Below are 18,576 nucleotides of genomic sequence, written 5' to 3'. Positions count from 1 at the left end.
GCGGCCCAAGCAACAGGCCGCGTTTCTAGCAGAAAGCTCGCCTTCGTACACAGCGTCCACCGCCAGCGTTTCCTGATAAACATTGTTTAGGTAAGCTGCAGGTGCCGGGAAGCACGAAAAGCAGTCAGGGACCTTTGAATACTTTCGTGTTCCACTTATTAAGGCGAAGTTATGTTACGCGAAAAAAAAAACACTGACCCCCTTTCCAGCGGTCTGCCAAAACATAGAGCGGCAATGGCCTCCTAGATTTGCGGGCGCAAATCTCAAAAGCAAGAAAGCGCCTCAAGTAAGGGGCATATTTAATACCTGTTTCACTTCCCCCACGGGTCGGCCCGGTATTGTACTATCTTCGGGATTTTTTCTACACGCGGACACGATAGTGGGGAAAGTAGCCCTTAGCAGCTTAGCTCTAACAGACAGACAGACAGACAGACAGACAGACAGACAGACAGACGGACGGACGGACGGACGGACGAACGGACGGACGGACGGACAGATAGACAGACAGACAGACAGACAGACAGACAGACAGACAGACAGACAGACGGACAGACAGACAGACAGACATACAGACAGACAGACAGACAGACAGACAGACGGACAGACGGACGGACGGACAGACGGACGGACAGACGGACGGACAGACGGACGGACGGACGGACGGACGGACAGACAGACAGACAGACAGACAGACAGACAGACAGACAGACGGACGGACGGACGGACGGACGGACGGACAGACAGACAGACAGACAGACAGACAGACAGACAGACAGACAGACAGACAGACAGACGGACGGCAGACGGACGGACGGACGGACGGACGGACGGACGGACGGACAGACAGGCAGACAGACAGACAGACAGACAGACAGACAGACAGACAGACGGACGGCAGACGGACGGACGGACGGACGGACGGACGGACGGACGGACAGACAGGCAGACAGACAGACAGACAGACAGACAGACAGACGGACGGACAGACAGACAGACAGACAGACAGACAGACAGACAGACAGACAGACAGACAGACAGACAGACAGACAGACAGACGGACGGACGGACGGACGGACGGACGGACGGACGGACGGACGGACGGACGGACGGACGGACGGGCGGACGGACGGACGGACGGACAGACAGACAGACAGACAGACAGACGGGCAGACAGACAGACGGGCAGACAGACGGGCAGACAGACGGGCAGACAGACGGACAGACGGACAGACGGACAGACGGACAGACAGACGGGCAGACAGACAGTGATTTTTATTTGATCCTGAGGAGCTTCAGCGGGGCCTCTATCGGGGACCCGCGGAAGCCGCTGGCCGCGTCCAAGTCGGTGCAGGAATACCGTGATGTTCCGCCCTTTCTTAGGCCCTCTGGATTGCCTCTAGCTGTGTCTGGAGCGATAGGCTCCGGACACAGCTGGATAGAGGGCCGTTAGGTAACGCGGATCATTGCCAGATCATGTGCGCTAAGGAACAATAAATCTCATAAGAAACGCTTTTTTTCTTTCCCAATGTTTGTTTGCTACAAAGATGGTCGTGCTTCAATCGCGGCTCCCATAACCACCCTTACTGATGTCGGTGACAATCTGTCATGAACCGCTTTTCGCCCGAAGCATCGGTACCTATTTGGATTTACCTTGGAATCACCCCAACGGAAGGCGCATCCCGCGACCACTGAAGTGCATGGGGGATGTAGTGTGTTTGCCATTAAATTTTCGCAAAGTTGGTATCTTCCTAGCGTCTACGATGCCCCATGTCGGCTCTACCTGTGGTTCCTAAGATGGCTTTATGCATTTATGATTTATGCATTATGATTTATGCAGATGACATCACTATCTGGGCCACTAAAGGCTCGCTGTGCCAAAAAGAAAGCTATCTGCAAGAAGCAGCCACTTGCGTGGAAGAATACGTCGGGGAAAGAGGCCTTGAGTGCTCCACGGAGAAATCCGAGCTTCTGAGAATTACACGGGGCAAGAAAAGCAAAGAAAGCCTTAACATATGGCTAAAGGGGCAGCCGATACCCGAAAGCCAACAAATCAGGATCTTTGGAATGTGGGTGCAATCCAACCAGCGCTGCACCCACACGCTGAAAACACTCAAGCAGTCAACAACCCAAATAGCACGCATGATCACGCGGGTGTCACAAAAGAGATATGGGATGAAAGAAGGAGACACACTTAAGCTGGTTGGCAACCTGTTGGTCAGCAGGGTCGCATACTCACTCCCGTACTTCAACTGCACCAAACAGGAAATACAAGAAGCGGACACAATTTTACGCAAAGCGTACAAAACAGCACTTCACCTGCCGAACAATACATCGACAGAGAAACTAATGGCACTTGGTTTAAGCAACACCTTCGAAGAATTAAAAGAAGCCCAAAGTATCGCACAGCTCATGAGACTCCAGCAGACCAAAACGGGAAGGGAACTGCTAATAAGGCTAGGCTTCGCGGAATCAATCAAAGAAACCCAAAGAACGGAGGGGATTCCTGATGAATATCGGAAAACATACACTGTTAGCCCCCTACCCAAAAACATGGACCCAAACCTCCACACGGCGCGAAGGGACGCAAGGGCGAAATACGTCGAAAAGTACCTGGCCACAAAAAACACAACAGTATACACAGATGCTGCAGTATACGCCAAGCAAAGAGGCACAAACATAGTAAAGACAGCTGCGATAGTAATAAGCCAGGACTACAAAGAGATCAGCAGCGCGTCGATGAAGGACTGCTCGGTAACGGAAGCTGAGGAAATAGCCGTAGCTCTAGCGGTAGTGGAGGGCTACCGATCCGAAAGGTCTTTAACAATACTCACCGACTCGCAAACTACGTGTCGGAATTACATGAACGGCAGAATAGGACGCAGAGCGCTTCACATCCTCCGCTCCTGCAGGGCTAACAACAAAGTCAGGCATACAATTTTCTGGGTACCGGGACACGCTGGAATAGAAGGGAACCTAAGGGCGGACAGGGCAGCTCGAGAGTACACAAACCGAGCGGCCACATGCACCGACCCTGAGGAACCCATACCAGTCAACCCAAGCTACTCAGACATTTTGAATTACTATAAGGGGGTCCGAATCAAATACCCTCCACCCCACAACAGCCTAAATCAGCATGAAGCAACCTCTTGGAGGAGGCTGCAGACAGGAACATATCCAAACCTAAACACAGTAAGCAAGATGTTTCCCACCCAGTATAGAGACATTTGCCCCTGGTGCGGCGCCAAGCCCACCTTATATCACATTACATGGGAATGCGTTCATAATCAACAATTCCTTCAAATAAAAGACCCGAGTGCGGAGCAGTGGGAGAGGGTGCTCTCCAGCAGCGACCCGAAAATCCAGCATGGACTAGTAAGGCACGCTCGCCGAGTAGCCACCCTCAGTGGTGCCCTGGAATAGGGGCGTCGACCCTGCGCAGATGGGGAAGAAGACCGTGAAGACGGCCGACCGCATCTGCCACCGCTAATTTCTAACCAATTAGAGCAAATAAAGTTTTTCCTCCTCCTCCTAAGATGGCTTTTATTCCACCATCGCCAAATATTTCAACAAAGCCTTCATAGTAACGGTCTCCTTGGAGATGTGCGTGTTGTGTATACCGCCGGTACAACACATTCATGTAGTTCAGACACATTCACCTTCTGCAAGTGTGGCTGTTCTGCCTTTTATTTGTGTCTTTGCGTCCATACAGCCACATGAAAGCTATTTAGTTTGCTGCGAATCGATCGCATACTTTGTTTGTCAAAGATGCGTGATTGTGTTCGGCTACAACAACAGTGTCCTTAATCAAGAAGAGCGTTTAACCGCTGCTAGGGTAAATGATGAAAGTGCTGCGTTTCTTAAAAATGCGTGAGCAACTTTCCTTGAAGTAATGTGGCAGAGCGTCCAAGGGGCGGAAGTCACCAGCGCTTCACACACTTTCAAGACACCAGTCATGCACGAATAGATCGAGTGTAGATACATTCAGAGATTGCGCCCCTGTATCGGAACTACTATTTTGATACAGTTCTTTTAGTAATAATTGTTTAGTGGCGTTTCGAATCCCCCAGAAACAAGGAGAACTTTGTATGAGAAAGTTGTAAATTGAATACTAAGCTGGTTAGAGAACAAATGGTTATAGATAAAATAAATAAATCGAGGAGTTTTCGTAGTCACACAGGAAAATTGGAATTCTTTAAACGAAAGGTTCAAATTAAACTCTATAGAAAGAGGTACACAGATGAATTATCAAGCTGAAGAACAGGAACAGGGTCTGCGGCTCGAACTGGAAGACTTCGTGCGAACCGAAACAGTAAGTCTGGGTTTGACGACACGAAAACTGCAGTACGTTAAAAGAAAGCCGAAAGCATAGAGGAAGAAAAACACCCGAGGTGCGTTTCAGAACTTGAGTTTGGCCAAATTGGTGTTTACTGCATACCGTATTGTGACGTGGTAGTGACGGGGAAAAATACAGTTGCAAATCTGTGAATGACGGAATTAACATTTATTGGGCGAACTTTTGCCCGCAAAAGCGAGTCACACTCAAAGAACAGTGACAGCAGCGAACACGGTTGGCGATTGTGGAAATCTCAGTTGCCGGCTAAGTGCGTTGGCTTTTATATACGAGCAATCGATCATTCCAGAGTAATCGCTGGTGACCATCCAGAAAGTTCTACATCATTCGCGTTGACCATACATGCAATCAGATTACAGAAGGTTCGGTGACAACAGAGAGCGGATAGAACCATCGATAACATCCCAGAAACTTCCGATACGTGCAGGCACGTCCCGCACTGAGCGATAGCATTTGTTAGATGGCGAAAAGTGCTCACCCGAAAAAGATCAACAAGTCCAGGTGTGAATGCCCCCCTCTCAAAATGCATCGTCCCGATGCTACAAACATAACAGGTAAGCGAAACAGAAAATGGCACTTATCAAAGAAACAAAGTCCAAGGTAACAAAGTCCAAAGAATAAGAAAGTCCAAAGATCAGCGACGCAAGATCCTAAAGTACATTAGCGCTGGTAAGACGGCTTAAGTCCCACAATCGCACAGGCTAAGTCGCATTTCGCTATGACAGCGCCGCTGTCACAGCGAAATGCCGTCTGGTACGACCTCCTAGTCGAGTGCACCAATGCGTCGGATGATCTTGTAGGATTCGAAAGCGCCGTAAAAGCTTCTGGCTAACTCTTCCTCGGCGTATTGGGGTCCATAAAACATAAAACAAAGGCGTATCCCTCAATGTACGTGGCATTCGTTTTTTACTGCCCCTAAATGATTTAATAAAGATGGACGTTATCTTATTACTCCGGCTGCATACAGTCTGGCTTAGTCTGGCAGCATATAGACACTGTGATGTTAACGGCAGATCTGCGCGTGAATATATTGTGGAAGTGGTTATGAAAGTACGTGTAGTGTGTAAGACAATTGAATGCGATGAAGATGTGATGTCAATGTTCGATTCAACACTTATAAGTTGAATGTTATCTGTGATCACAATCGCCTATTTCGGCTTATATAGCCAAGCTGGAAATAAAAAAAAAGGTAAAGAAAGCGGGTGTTTAACCCAGCGCATAAGACACTCGGCGTCTGAGTTTGGAGCCGTAGATTCTAAGCTCACCCCTGACAACGTTTCTGCTTTGCAATTTATTCTGCTATTGATTTTTTTAGAGCGGTTCGTCTTACGTGACGCAGTTTGACGGGTTTCCTGGATTGCTTGGCATAGAAATGCTTACGCATCTATAGAACAACACTTTAGCTGCCATATCTTACGACTTCAGCTGATCAACACAAGTACCTTACGAGCGATTTCAAAGTACTCTATACTGCTAACAAATCAGTTCATGAGAAACCCGGGAGGTAGCAACAGTTTCGTTTTTAGATGAATAAATTATTAGGTCTGGATGACAGCTTTGCAGTTCAAGAAAATTTGCCATGGTAACCGGAAATCAATGGTTTTGCGCACCTCTCTTGCCCACGTTAGGTTATATATATCGGTAAATTTCAGGGCGATATAATTTGTTAGCCAGCTAACTTTCACAATTTCACAAGTTTTTGTAGACGCCTGTCATAAACTGTCAGACACAGGGATCACTACAATAATACATGTTTCTTGTTCTGCTTGTGCTTCGTGCAGGTCATTCAGAGACGAGGCCAGTTCGGAAACAGGGTCTACTACTTTTATCGTAACTGGAAAGAGTATGCCGCTGGCTTTGGCGACCCGGCCAAAGAGTTCTGGTTTGGTAAGCTCCGTCGACACGGACCTCACGTTTGGGGCACGGTTGCAACACAAGTCGTTTGACCTAAACATTCAGTTATGATTTGCGTGTTCCCTTCGTTCATTCCCTCACCTTTCCTGCGCAACTTTAGCGAATGGGTGGCGAAATGCACTCATAGGTAAGTAAACAAAAGGACTGCACATAGAAAATATACAATGAAACATTTTTATTCTCGCCACTATATAATGTAGAATTGACAACGGGGTTCCTCTTCATTGGAACGACAAAGCATGACCGCAATGAAAGCCGTCGGCATTGATGGATCATGTGCTTCAATAACGCATTTGATCGACACGTCAACTTTGCGACATTGTTTTTAATTCCACTTGAGAAATTGTGTTGTAGGACGTTATGACGCAGTAAACGTAAAGTCGTTTCGCCAGAATGAAGCGCGAAAGAAAAATAGAGATGGCCCATACTTGAACTTGCGGAGAAGAACTGCCCCAGCGGGAAGAGTGCTCCATTGAACTGCTAGATGGCCTGTCGACTTTGGAGAGGTGTCTTCCCGATGTCGTTTGCGGTCAGCCAATAAAGAGTTGCATTTCAGCGAGCCAGCGGTCCAACGCAGACACCAGCGCGCATGCGCGGTACAACATGCACAGTGGCGTCTACGCTGATACGCTGGCTTGCTGGGCTATAACTCTTTAATTTGAACGCGCGTTAGTGTCAACAGAACGCTTTAGATTAGGGTGCACAAGCTATGCGATACTCAAACCGCTCGTCGTGCAAAAGAACGCACAGCCGAGCACAAAATAGTGCGAAGTACCCGCAATGGAGTTAGCGTCTCCGAACGCTTGGGTGTGGCTAAGGTACACTGTTCTAAAGCTCCCTAAATTCCTTGCTCAAAGCGTAATTTAGAAATAAAGTGTACGCATTGTTCTATTGTGGTGAAGGATCCTCACTGAGTATAACGCTGCTCACAAACAGGCGGTAAGTAGCTTGTGGACATGACATACGCCATTAATAAAAATACCTCTTCGAAAAATCCGCAATGTGGATGAATTTTCATTTCCTCTGTAGCCTCATGGTATTTTCCCACGGATGTGAATTTGCCATTGAAGATAAGATTTACATGCACTTGTAGTAAAGGTATGGACAGGCCTGTAGTCCCCATTAATGCAGTGCAGGAAGCTGGTACAATATTTGCCTCGTTCAAGGAAACGAACAAGTGCAGAAGCTGTTGCCTAAATTGCTGGTAACCAGAAAGCGTTGGTCTAAGCTTAACTTTCAATATCGCACCCAGAGTACGTCTCGCTCTTGAAGTGTCTTGTACTCTGCAAATGTACATATACGTCGCCATAATTACAATCACCACAAGATCTTCACCTGCAGCTCTTCCCTCCCGAAATAAGGCCCACGTGTAATGCGATCCTCGATAAGCTTACTATTGCATTTTTTTTTAATTCGCAAGGCTTTCCTATGTGACAAAACGTGGGATGGATGGAAGTTATATGTGCACGTATAATTGGTTGTGTTCAGTGAAATCCAACAGTCATCTATGGTGCCGACTGTAATGCCACATGTGATAGTCAAGTAGGTGGCTTGAATGTAGCCCTACATCTGACAGGTAATGGTGTTTTGATGAGCGCAGTCCCGCACAATTTTTTCACCATAGGTGTGGTAGACCTTCGAGGGCAGCTGGGTGAGGACAGAAGCGACAGGTCGCGCCAAAGGCTGCTCAATGGTCTGTAGATCTTGAAGAGGTTGCAGTTGGCATGAGTGCAGCACCCACACGCAGCCTACTCAAGGCAACCTCCTCACGGGGGGACAGACCAGGTAGCAGGACTAATCGATGCGGAGTTACCAATGCACCTGCTGATCGGTGAAGTGCTTCCTTCTTTGATAGCCATGAGACCACGAAGTGTTCTCTGAAGAGCGGCAGTAGATATACAGCTGGAATTTGGTGACTCGCTATGCTTGCCTGAGTGTATGCTGAGAAACAAACTCAATAGCCACTTTTTCTTGAAGCTTATGTTGATGTACTTGCTGGCCGGCTGAGCACACGGGCTGGGACAAACCCCTTCCCAACCTTTATAGGAAAATTGAAAATCTTCACAGCGATAATGCAGCGCCTCTGCGCGGGGATCCACAGAGATTTTCAAATTATATATTGAATGTATAAAACACGTACTTGTACTGAAATTCTAGAGGACAGCATCAACTTTACGAGCGACCGCGTCAGGAAATATGCATGGGTGTGTGTTCTAATTATTTGCCGAAGTTAGGATTTTTTAATAGAAATCCTGCAGTGTTGCTAGTTCTTGACTGCATGTGCTTGACTGCCTTATAGTTGTACAGACTGAATGGACAAGACAGTTATTGAGTAGTGACTGATTATGATTGATATCGTTGATTAGCATCGCTGGACAACATGCGATGAATGGTTCTGCCCTCGCGCGTTGCGGATACTGCAGTAAGGCTGTGCCTTAGGTTTGGTTACCTCGCTATGGCAGGCAGTTCCTAACAGATGGTGAAGGTGAAGCTAGATCAGTGGACATATTGTTACGTAAAGAGAACACAATGTATAGGGTGCACTGACGCTGCGATGCAAGTCTGTCACCCAAATTGTGGACAGCTCACTTGCAGAATGACATCCTCGTCCTCCTACTCTTTAAACAGCGATGACTATATTCTTTCGGTTTCCCTAGTCACGCAGCATTAGTCCGAGGTGTGAAAGCGCTGTCTACGTGGTAGCTCAGTGCTGGAAACACTAAGGAATTTTCCCTAGACCTAGTGATTGCATGTGTTATTCAGGGAAATAGTAAATTCTGTCAAAATCGATGGAAGTATTTTACTATGAAGAAAGCAGTGCAGCGTAGCCAAAAGAACCCATATCTGTAAGTTCTGCCATGACGGCGTGGTTTGATTTCACTGACTGCAAGTTACCTTCGCGTTGTCATGCAAAGTATGACTTATAGTCGCAGCGCAGCTTAGTGAAGGCAACATACCAAGCAAACTACAGGGTGTGGATGTCCTGGGCTGGTTAGGGAAGCATAATAATGGACTGCTGCTGTTATGCGGTGCATGTCCATGCACTTTAACGGAAATTTTGAGCTGTCGCCTGCAAACCAAGAGCAGGTCGCAAGAGCGTAGAATGAAGTAAGGTAAATATCGGCGTAAGCTGGCATGTGCATAATTTGCCCCCGAGCACGACAAGGTGGTCTTGGCCCTTAGTAACAGGCAGGTGCATGAAAAACAAGAAAATGTTATTTCGCATCTTTTGCGTAGGTGTCTTGAAGTGGCACACTGCGTTGACATAGTTACATTCTGTAAGAGAGGTCGGGTGCCCATCTTCGCTAGAATCCCAGAAAGGTTCCCTGTAAGTCTTGTCTTGCATTTTGTGAAAAACATAAGTTTGTTCTCCGGTCAATGACTTCATGCAAGGCTGTGTTCTTCAACCAACAACCTTCTGTGCAACATACCTTCAGCTTTAGTTAAGAAAATAAACTTCACTTGAATATTTCAAATCAAGATTACAAATTACTTAAACATAAGCTTCGCAGTGTATTTACATAACAGATTATTTTTGTGTGCAGAATTCACATTGGAAAACTAAGCAACCACGCTAGCGAAAATCTAGGGAAATCTAGGAAACCTTAAAATCCAAGTTAGGGAAAAACTGGCTTTGGAGATTGACAACACTGGTAGCCAGACATGCTGATCAGAGGGAGAGGGGGTATGATTTGAGCCTGCTGACACAGAATAGGTCAGTGGATGTGATGGGGATGGCGTAGTCGGAGAGACAGGAACGATCTCGTAGCTGACGTACGTGACAGGATGAACGACTCGGTAATGACCAAAGTACAGTGACAGAAGCTTCTCCCACAAACATAGGCGACGGAACGGGTGGTTGTCTTTACGCCGGTTGTCATACAGGCCGTCCTGGTGTGCGTATGAGACAGAGGCGATAGCGGGAATCTGCCTGGAGCGGTCGGCTAAGTGCCTGGGCGGCGCTTTAGCAGCAGGAAGTAGGGTGTCCGGAGGTAACGTCGGTTCACGGCTAGAAAGCACATAGGAAAGTGAATATCCGGCGGTGTCGTGTCATCATGAATTCTAGGCAAATGTTAGGTAGGGCAGCACAAGGTCCTAGTGATGGTGGTCTGGTGACTCACGCACAGAGAATATGTATGCCAGGCTGCTATTTAAGGCTGAGTGAGACAGTTTGTTCGAATATGGTAGGAAATGACCAACTTGTGCTGCGTTGGTCAAGAGGGCAAGTTCTCGTCGTTCATAATAATAATAATAATAATCATCATCACGATCTTCACATTCATCAGCGTATTTTATTTCCACTGCAGGAAGGCCTCTCCCTGCTGCCTGTAATTACCCCTCTCCTGCGCCAACCGATTCTAACCAGCGCCATCGAATTTCCTAATTTCATCGCCCTACCTAGTCTTCTTCCGTCCTTGACTGCGCTTCCCTTCTCTTCTTACCCCTTCTGTAACCCTAATGGTCCAACGGTTATCCAACCTGCGCATTACATGCCCTGCCCAGCTCCATTTCTTTCTCTTGATGTCAATTATAATATTGTTTATACCCGTTCGCTCTCTGATCCAAACCGGTTTCTTTCCGTCTCTTAACGTTATGCTCAGCATTCTTCGTTCCATCGCTCCTTTCGTGGTCCTTGAGTTGTTCTCAAGCTTCTTTTTCAATCTCCAAGTCTCGGCCCCATATGTCAGCACCGGTGAAGTGCACTGATTGTACACCTTCCTTTTCAATGATAATAATAAGTTTCCAGTGAGGAGTTGACAATGTCTCCCGTATGCTATCCAACCCATTTTTATTCTATGAATTTCCATCTCATGATCAGGGTTCCCTGGGATTAGTTGACCTAGATAAACCTACTCCTTCACAGGCTCTAGAAGCTGACTGGCGATATTGAACTCTTGTACCCGCTCCCGGCTATTGATCATTATCTTTGTCTTCTGCATATTAATCTTCAACCCCACTCTTACACTCTCTCTCTTAAGATCCTCCATCATTTGTAGTAACTCTTTTGCAGTGTTGCTGCATAGAACAATGTCATCAGCAAACCGAATGTTGCTGAGATATTAGCCGTCGATCCCTACTCTTAAGCCTTCCCTTTTCATTAGCTTGAATACTTCTACCAAGTTTGATTCGACCGAAAGTTGCGGCTGTGGTCCATGAGCCACTGACATGAGGCCCGATGGTGTAAAATGACGTTGTACGGGAGGAAATCGACAATGGCACTAGCAGAGCTGGTAGGGAGTGCTCGAGTGACCTCGTACGTAGTCGCAATATGGAGGAAGTTTTACGAACTAGAATGAGACGTGACAAGGTGACGACAGACGGAGCCTCGTTACGTCTTCGGCCTACACGACGTATGTGGTTTGCAACATTAAATTCGTACGGTTGCCACGCGACTGCTCGTGACGGGACTGGAGTTGCAACCAGGTGCACTACACTGAAAGCCATATTTTCCTTTTTTATTTTCTCTTCAACCGCACGATGGGAAGTAATTTATTTTCATGGCGACTATCGAGCTGATGAGTGAAAACTAGCAATTTATCAGTTCTGAAGGTGGAGTTCGATGAAAAGAGAACCGAACTTTGTTCTCATCTATTCGTCTTTTTTGAAGCCCTGGCGCCTAAGTGCTCTTTCAGTCACAATGTGGCGGGATCGTTTCCTATACGAAGCGACCACAATTTGACAGCGACCGATTGCAAGAATGTTTGTGCGCTGTGCTTTGAATGCACGTTAAGTAACCAGAAGGTGCCGAAGTTATTCTGATGCTTGTTACTACGTAGCCTGACATAATTCGTGAGTTGCACAGAGTCGTTTAACCCCGCAAATGAGCTCTCTAAACAATTGTGGCCGCAACATTGTAAACTGTAATTTTCTTTCTGCAATTTTGGCATTGCTTCGTGTTTGCATAGTCCCAGAAGTGCAACAGCCAAAGTAACTTGTTTTTAACTTGTTTTGACACCTATTCCTTTCACTTTGTCCTAAACAGGTAACAATGCGCTACATGCTCTGACGTCGAATGCAGAATGCATGAAGCTGAAGATTGTCTTGAAAAACCACACAGGTGAAAGTGCCTCTGTGGACTACGAGGGTTTCAAGGTCGGGTCGGAGAAAGAGCTCTTTAAGCTTTCGCTAGGACGATTTTTGGGTCCGAAGGGTAAGAAACAAAAATATATTTCAGTGAAAGAAAGCGTGTAGAAAAACTCGCTGCTTCATTTACGATTGTTTTACCTATATCGTTTTGCGTAATTATGAGCAACAGTTTTGTAGAGTAAGTTACTATTGTGCGGAACCTGCGCGTTGGGGGCGAAAAGTGTATGAGATGAAGAACTTTATAGGGAGCTCCGTCAAAGCATTACTTTTGTGAACACTATCGGTGCGTCACTGCATGAAATGTTTACCAGCACACTTTGGGAAATCAGAGCACGCTAGTAACAATGATACATTGGCCATCTGGGGTATTCATTGGCCATCTGGGGTAGATTACTGCGTAACCAATGAAGCATGCAAAGCCAAAAGAAAAATAATTTAAATAACGGATGGCAGTTGAACGGAGGAATTAACCAAATGAAAATCATGGGTACATCTTTCATTCAATTTTAAAATGTTCTTAGAACTGAGGTTGGACAGTGCGAAAAAAGCAAGGACATGAAGAAACAAATGCCACAGGCATCCGCCGACTGCCAACTGGAAGTTTACTTGAAGTTCACCAGCCATTTTCTACCTTTCGCGGTAGTAGTCAAACGTGCACCAGTCACATACGCATTAGGAAAATCAGCAAAGTCTCAATCTTCTCGACGAAAAAAAGAAGTTATTTCCTTTTCTGACAAAACAAGACAGGAAGAAACTAAACATGCACCTCCTTCCTTTCGAATATGGCATGCCTCAATTATTAAGCTTTGCCTCTGACTTTTTCCTTTCCCTATGGATTTTGTCGTTTCAAATATAGGAATGCATACGCAACTAGGTTACAATATCTTGCTAAATTACTTCCATAACAATTCTTTACTTTTATGCAGTATTGCCGAGTTGTGGCTTTGAAACGCTGTCCCGTTTGTCCTATTTAATATGTCTTACCATAGGTCAGCAGTACCGAATATATAAAGTTGCAAGCGCAGTCATTGAAACGACGTTCATGAATAGTGGAGCACATTAATAACTTTGGAACCAGCAAACAAACAAAAAAAGAATAGGGGGAAAATAGCAGTACTTGTGGTGCCGTACTTGCACAAGTTTTCGCACAATCTCAAGAGAGTTTCTGATAGACATTATAGTTCTGAGTGCACCATGCAAGCTTTCCCGGTTATACGATGGCATGAAAACGCTCGAAAGGCCCCTAAGCACCACCAGTTTCACTGACTTTGCTGATTTCACTGATTGCACTCGCAACGTTTTCTACCTGACACTGATAAACTACGGTATAATATATAAACAACTTTCCGCGGCCGAATCATTGAATATGGTACTTGTTTTCCGTGGACGTTGATGATTTGTTTTATTCTCTGCCGCACAATGCAATGTTTTCCTGTGTCAGGAGTTGCATCGATAAGAGTGGTGCCATTGCCTTTCAAAATGCTGCAGACGTGTCTGATGACGGTTTTTTTATCTCTTCTCGAGTATTGTCTTAAAGCCTCCTTCATCAAATTTAGTGAAGAATTTTATGTACAAAGACAAAGCATTTGTATGGGCTCATGTGTTGCTTCTGTGCTTTGTAAGTTGTTTTTGTCTATTAGTGACCGAGCCTCGCACCAGCATTTTAAGGGGGGGAGGCGGAGGAAAGTTTTGAAGGTTCTTAGATATGTTGGAAGACGTTTTCTTTGATGTATGAACACGTATTCTTAGCGAAACGACAGCAGCTGGCGGCTATTAATTCTCAAATCTGTTTATTATTTTACCTACACGCATAGTCTCAATACAATCGTCTGGGCATGCAGAAGCGGTATATCTCTGCAAGTGTTCGTCACGTGACGGGTAGAAAGTATAGACAGCCACAAACTAGCCCCTTTCATCGCCTTTCTAAACTACGTATGTGTTGGCTTTGTGAGCGAACGAACAAACCTAACTGCGTAATGAGGATGTCACTCCAAAGGCAAATATTCGCGGCGAAATGACAATGAAAGCGCGAACATAAAAAGAATGCTTCAGCTAAGACGCAGGAAACTTTAGGAAAGATTTCATTGGGGATTAGAGAAAATCCATGTGTTTTGCTCCATGCATTTGCGTGTGCCTGCCTGCTGCGTGCCACAGTTTGAAGAGTGGACGCAGCGAGAAGAGCGGAAAGCGTCAAATGATACGTTAGGCAATTATTTACTCGTGTATTAATATACTGTAGTCAATGCCCACAAAGGCAGTATGATAATTATGAATGGTATGATTCAAATGTTCATTACTCCAAAAACAAAAATACTTGTCACTCTTCCGCGTGTCTGCTTTGGGCATATTGCTTTTTTATTTAAAAGAAATATTTGTTGATGAATAGCTTACTAGGTTTTAGCAAGGCATTAGGTAAGGGGAACACTCCGGTTACATGAACATAAAACAAACGTTATTCAACAAGGCAGGGAAAGACCATTAGCGTAACAAAAGCTTTATTCGTACAACAATGTACCCAGGCGTATCACTCAGTCAGCACAAGAACTAGAATTGAAATATAAAGACGGGAAGATGTACGTCCAGTAAGATACTAGTATATAGATACTAGTAAATATAGCAGTCCACGTGACGACAACGACGTCACGTGGACTGCTCTCATAAAATGCTTTTACACGTCATCGACACCGGCTTTCCCGTCTCCTACTAGGCTGTGACAATATTACACAAAGCTCATCCTACTGTCGAGTGGGCGCACTAACGCGACAATTGCTATATCAATTGATGAATAACCGCAATACCCCCCCCCCCCAAAGTGGGAAATAATAAGAAAGTAAAAGTAGGCGAGAACAAATCAACTTTGCAAGCTACGAGTAACTGCAAGTTCAGAGACCATCTATGGTGTGTCAACCCACACGGTATTCCTTTAGCTATATAAATCAATAAACACAGCCCAGTTACTACAATATCATCGGATAAGAATATAAAAGTACTGGAAATGATAAAGGCGCTCGAGAACAGATGGTTGAGAAAGCAAAATTTCCGTGACAAAGCTGGAAAGTTGCCTGGTATATTAGCCATTCAAATCGGCTTCAACACGGCAAAACAGCACCAAAGCGCACCTTGAGATCTCGCGCGGTCCGCCTTGCGCGGCCGCCTCCGCGTGCGCCACAGGCCTCGGCTACCAGCGCCATCCAGGAGCGGGTGGGCCCGCGCGCCGCATTGCGCTTTCTTGCTGGGGAGTGCGACCGATGGGAAATCTACCCGTGTGAGCAATCCCGGAGGCCATTATCCCCACAAAGACTTGTCGTGTGCCGCCTGAAAATGAAAAAGAGAACACCGTATCCTTCACCAGATTTATCAACACGTCATCGCACAATGCAGTTTGCCGCATTGCCGAAGGTAGGAGGCGTGCACAGTTGATATCCCTGCGCATCAGAATACCTTTCCGGGCGTAAATTTCTGATTATAGGTGAGATTAGAGAGCTCTATTTTTTCTTAGTACGTGATACGTTAGAGCGATGCGTCACATGGTAGCAACTTATCTTTTTATTTTTTATCTTATTTTCTGTGGTGGAATGACTTTCTCCTGATATCTAAATGAATTTTGCCGACCGCCATGCATTATAGCTGTGATTGCGCAAAAGTCTGGCTGAGAGGCGGGTGGTATTTCAGAGAGTTGGAAGGAAGAACAGGTGGTATTATAGAAAAAAATTGTGTGGCTTCTTGCTGCCTAAAGAGGAACAATATTTGATTGAGTTCACGAAATAACCGAATAACGACGACCTTCGTTGTTCAGCTGTTTTAAATAAACACGCTCCCTATTCAATAGCGCTAAAATGTTCTGTACAATGATATACGCAGGCTGGAATTCGCTCAAGCCATGCAACAATAGCAAATTTACCACTTTAGACAAGGACAACGACGGCGAGAAATACAACTGTGCCGTAAGGTACCGCAGTGGCTGGTGGCACAACCTTTGTCACATGGCTAACCCGAACGGCCTCAACTTGAACGGTGCGCACGAGAGCTACGCCGACGGCATTGAGTGGAGCTACCGGAATGGTTCATACTACCTGTACCACTACTCTTATCCCAGTGTGACGATCATGTTACGTCCCCTAACAATGGATGCAAGCTGCAAAAGCAGACGCCCACATTGATAAGGAAACAATACCTCTCGAAATATTGTGTATCTTGTCGTTTAAGCAGCGTACTGTTTTTCGATCTTCTTTTGTGTCACATATGCCAGTATTTGTGTGCTCGTTCAGCAGTATTTTTTAACTATATGAAATCGCCTTGCTTATCATTACGTAATTCCGTTACTCTCCAAGGAACTTTCAAAATGCGGACAACTTTAGACGCTTAATTAGTGTTCTGGGCCAGTTGTGATCCTCATACAAAACACGCTCTGTAGGAGTGACCGTATACGTTGTATCTAATTAGAAAATAAAGCCGATTTAGATGCCTGTGCAACTCCACTGCTGGTCGTGAAAGAGCTACGCTTTCTCAGTGCGAATGTGTCTCTTTGAACTTTATTTGCGGCTGTGAAATGGGGGGGGGGAGGCAACAGTGAAGGAGACTCTGCCCTCTGGCAGCGTCTTGCGCCCTGCACCATATCGCACCTTAGAAGGCAATATTTCTGCATTTGATTGAATGAGCGAATGCGACAACTGTTGACAATATTTCTGAGGATGGCGTTCACAATATACTTGACGGCCCTTTTTTGAGCGTTAACAAGTTACACTTGTTCTATTAGGCGAAGCAACGATTCGGAAATGGTGAGACACATGAAGTTTGCCTGCACCCTGACGTGACGTATGCATTTCTTCGGTATTGTACTTGAAGACCAAACACCTGAGTCAGGAATGTGCTTTCAAAGTTATTTGAATTTGGCCTCTTCGTTAAACTAGAACTGACACATAGTCTTGAAGTTGAACAATCACTACCGGTAACATGCATTTCGTGCGTACACCCAGGACACTTGGTGGGTATGCAGCCTGGCAAACCGAATTCATATATATTATAGTGGCGGAAAGTTGAAAGTTTTGCCAGTTCTTTTCTAGCTGTAGGGTTAGATGTTTTCATACATTGGCGTTTCTTATTCAGATCTTTCGCTTCCTGCTCCTGCTATAGCTTACCGGTATCATGTCTAACGGCATGACATGACTTGTCATGTCATGTCCTTACTGACTGACTGACTGACATTACCCACTGACTTGTCTCCAGGCTCCGTCTTGCCTACTCTGGCATTGAAGTCGCCCATCAGTATAGTGTATTTTGTTTTAACTTTACTCATCGCCGATTCCACTTTTCCATGCGGAATATTAGAGGCCATCTTATTCGCCATAAGACTAGTGTTGGATTCCTGGGCATCACCATTGACAGCAAGCTATTATGGCGACGCGCCGTTGAAATTGTTGAAAGTTCCTTGTGCTACACCACCTAAGCACAGCGTTTCAAAGCAACTTACAAATGCACACAGACGGGTCGGTGTCTCTACATAGAGCTGCGCAGCGGCATTCTGCATACCCTCCCTTGATGTGTCATAGTTCAGCTGCCTTGATTGCGTAGTTTCGTCGACAACTGCAGAGAGTGCCGGCATTACCGTGGCCTTGCGGAAACTACACCATTATTCCGCACGTGACTTCCTGGTGCTGAAAGACTCAAAATCATCGTTACAGCGATTACACTGTGGCCTACCTCGAGTGAAGTTTACGAGGCAATAAGTGATTTAACGTAGAATTTCAATGGATCCCATCCCAAGTAAGAATTAAAGGAAATGAAAAAGCTGACGCTCTTGCACGCCGGGTACTCATTTGCGTCCTAAAAGTAAGAGCGCCAAAGATTTTTCAGAACCCTAATGCAATCCGCATTCACTTTCGGACGATACACCAGACTCCACACCCAGCCTATGTGACCCACGGACTTACTCGGGCTGAAGCAACGCTGTTTTACTGCATCCGAACATACTTCGCGTAAACCCCGGCTTGGTTATCAAAGAGTGGACGATGCGCTTCCCCGTTCTGTTTTTTCTTTGGTGATATCGTCGACATCGAACATTTCATTTGATTATGCCCGCAGTTCGACACAGGAAATCGGTGGTTGAAAGCTTGCAAAAGAATGGCCTTTCGCATAGGACTTTTGAAGACGTCCTTTTCCCCGTAGGGCCTGTGGCAATCAGGAAGAGGGCGCGACGACTGCTGATTGCCTTCATGCGAGACACG

The 18,576-nt window shown here is 45.9% G+C and overlaps 1 protein-coding gene across 4 annotated transcripts in view; it reads left to right on the top strand.

Moving 5' to 3' along the window:
- The window catches only part of LOC142576374 (techylectin-5A-like), a 56,887-nt gene extending 40,062 nt beyond the window's left edge, over nucleotides 1–16,825 (top strand). For 3 of the 4 annotated variants that reach the window (XM_075686476.1, XM_075686477.1, XM_075686478.1), the window contains exons 4-6: nucleotides 6,133–6,238; nucleotides 12,249–12,416; nucleotides 16,214–16,825. In XM_075686476.1, the coding sequence (XP_075542591.1) occupies nucleotides 6,133–6,238; nucleotides 12,249–12,416; nucleotides 16,214–16,512 (573 nt within the window). In that variant the 3' untranslated portion in view covers nucleotides 16,513–16,825. The remainder of the gene's footprint in view (nucleotides 1–6,132; nucleotides 6,239–12,248; nucleotides 12,417–16,213) is intronic. The other variant, XM_075686479.1, reaches the window with a different exon arrangement.
- Nucleotides 16,826–18,576: the final 1,751 nt, after the last annotated feature.

The sequence above is a fragment of the Dermacentor variabilis genome, chromosome 3 (genome assembly GCF_050947875.1).
Source record: "Dermacentor variabilis isolate Ectoservices chromosome 3, ASM5094787v1, whole genome shotgun sequence".
Classification (NCBI taxonomy): Eukaryota; Metazoa; Arthropoda; class Arachnida; order Ixodida; family Ixodidae; genus Dermacentor; species Dermacentor variabilis.
This window is presented reverse-complemented; position numbering and strand designations above follow the sequence as displayed.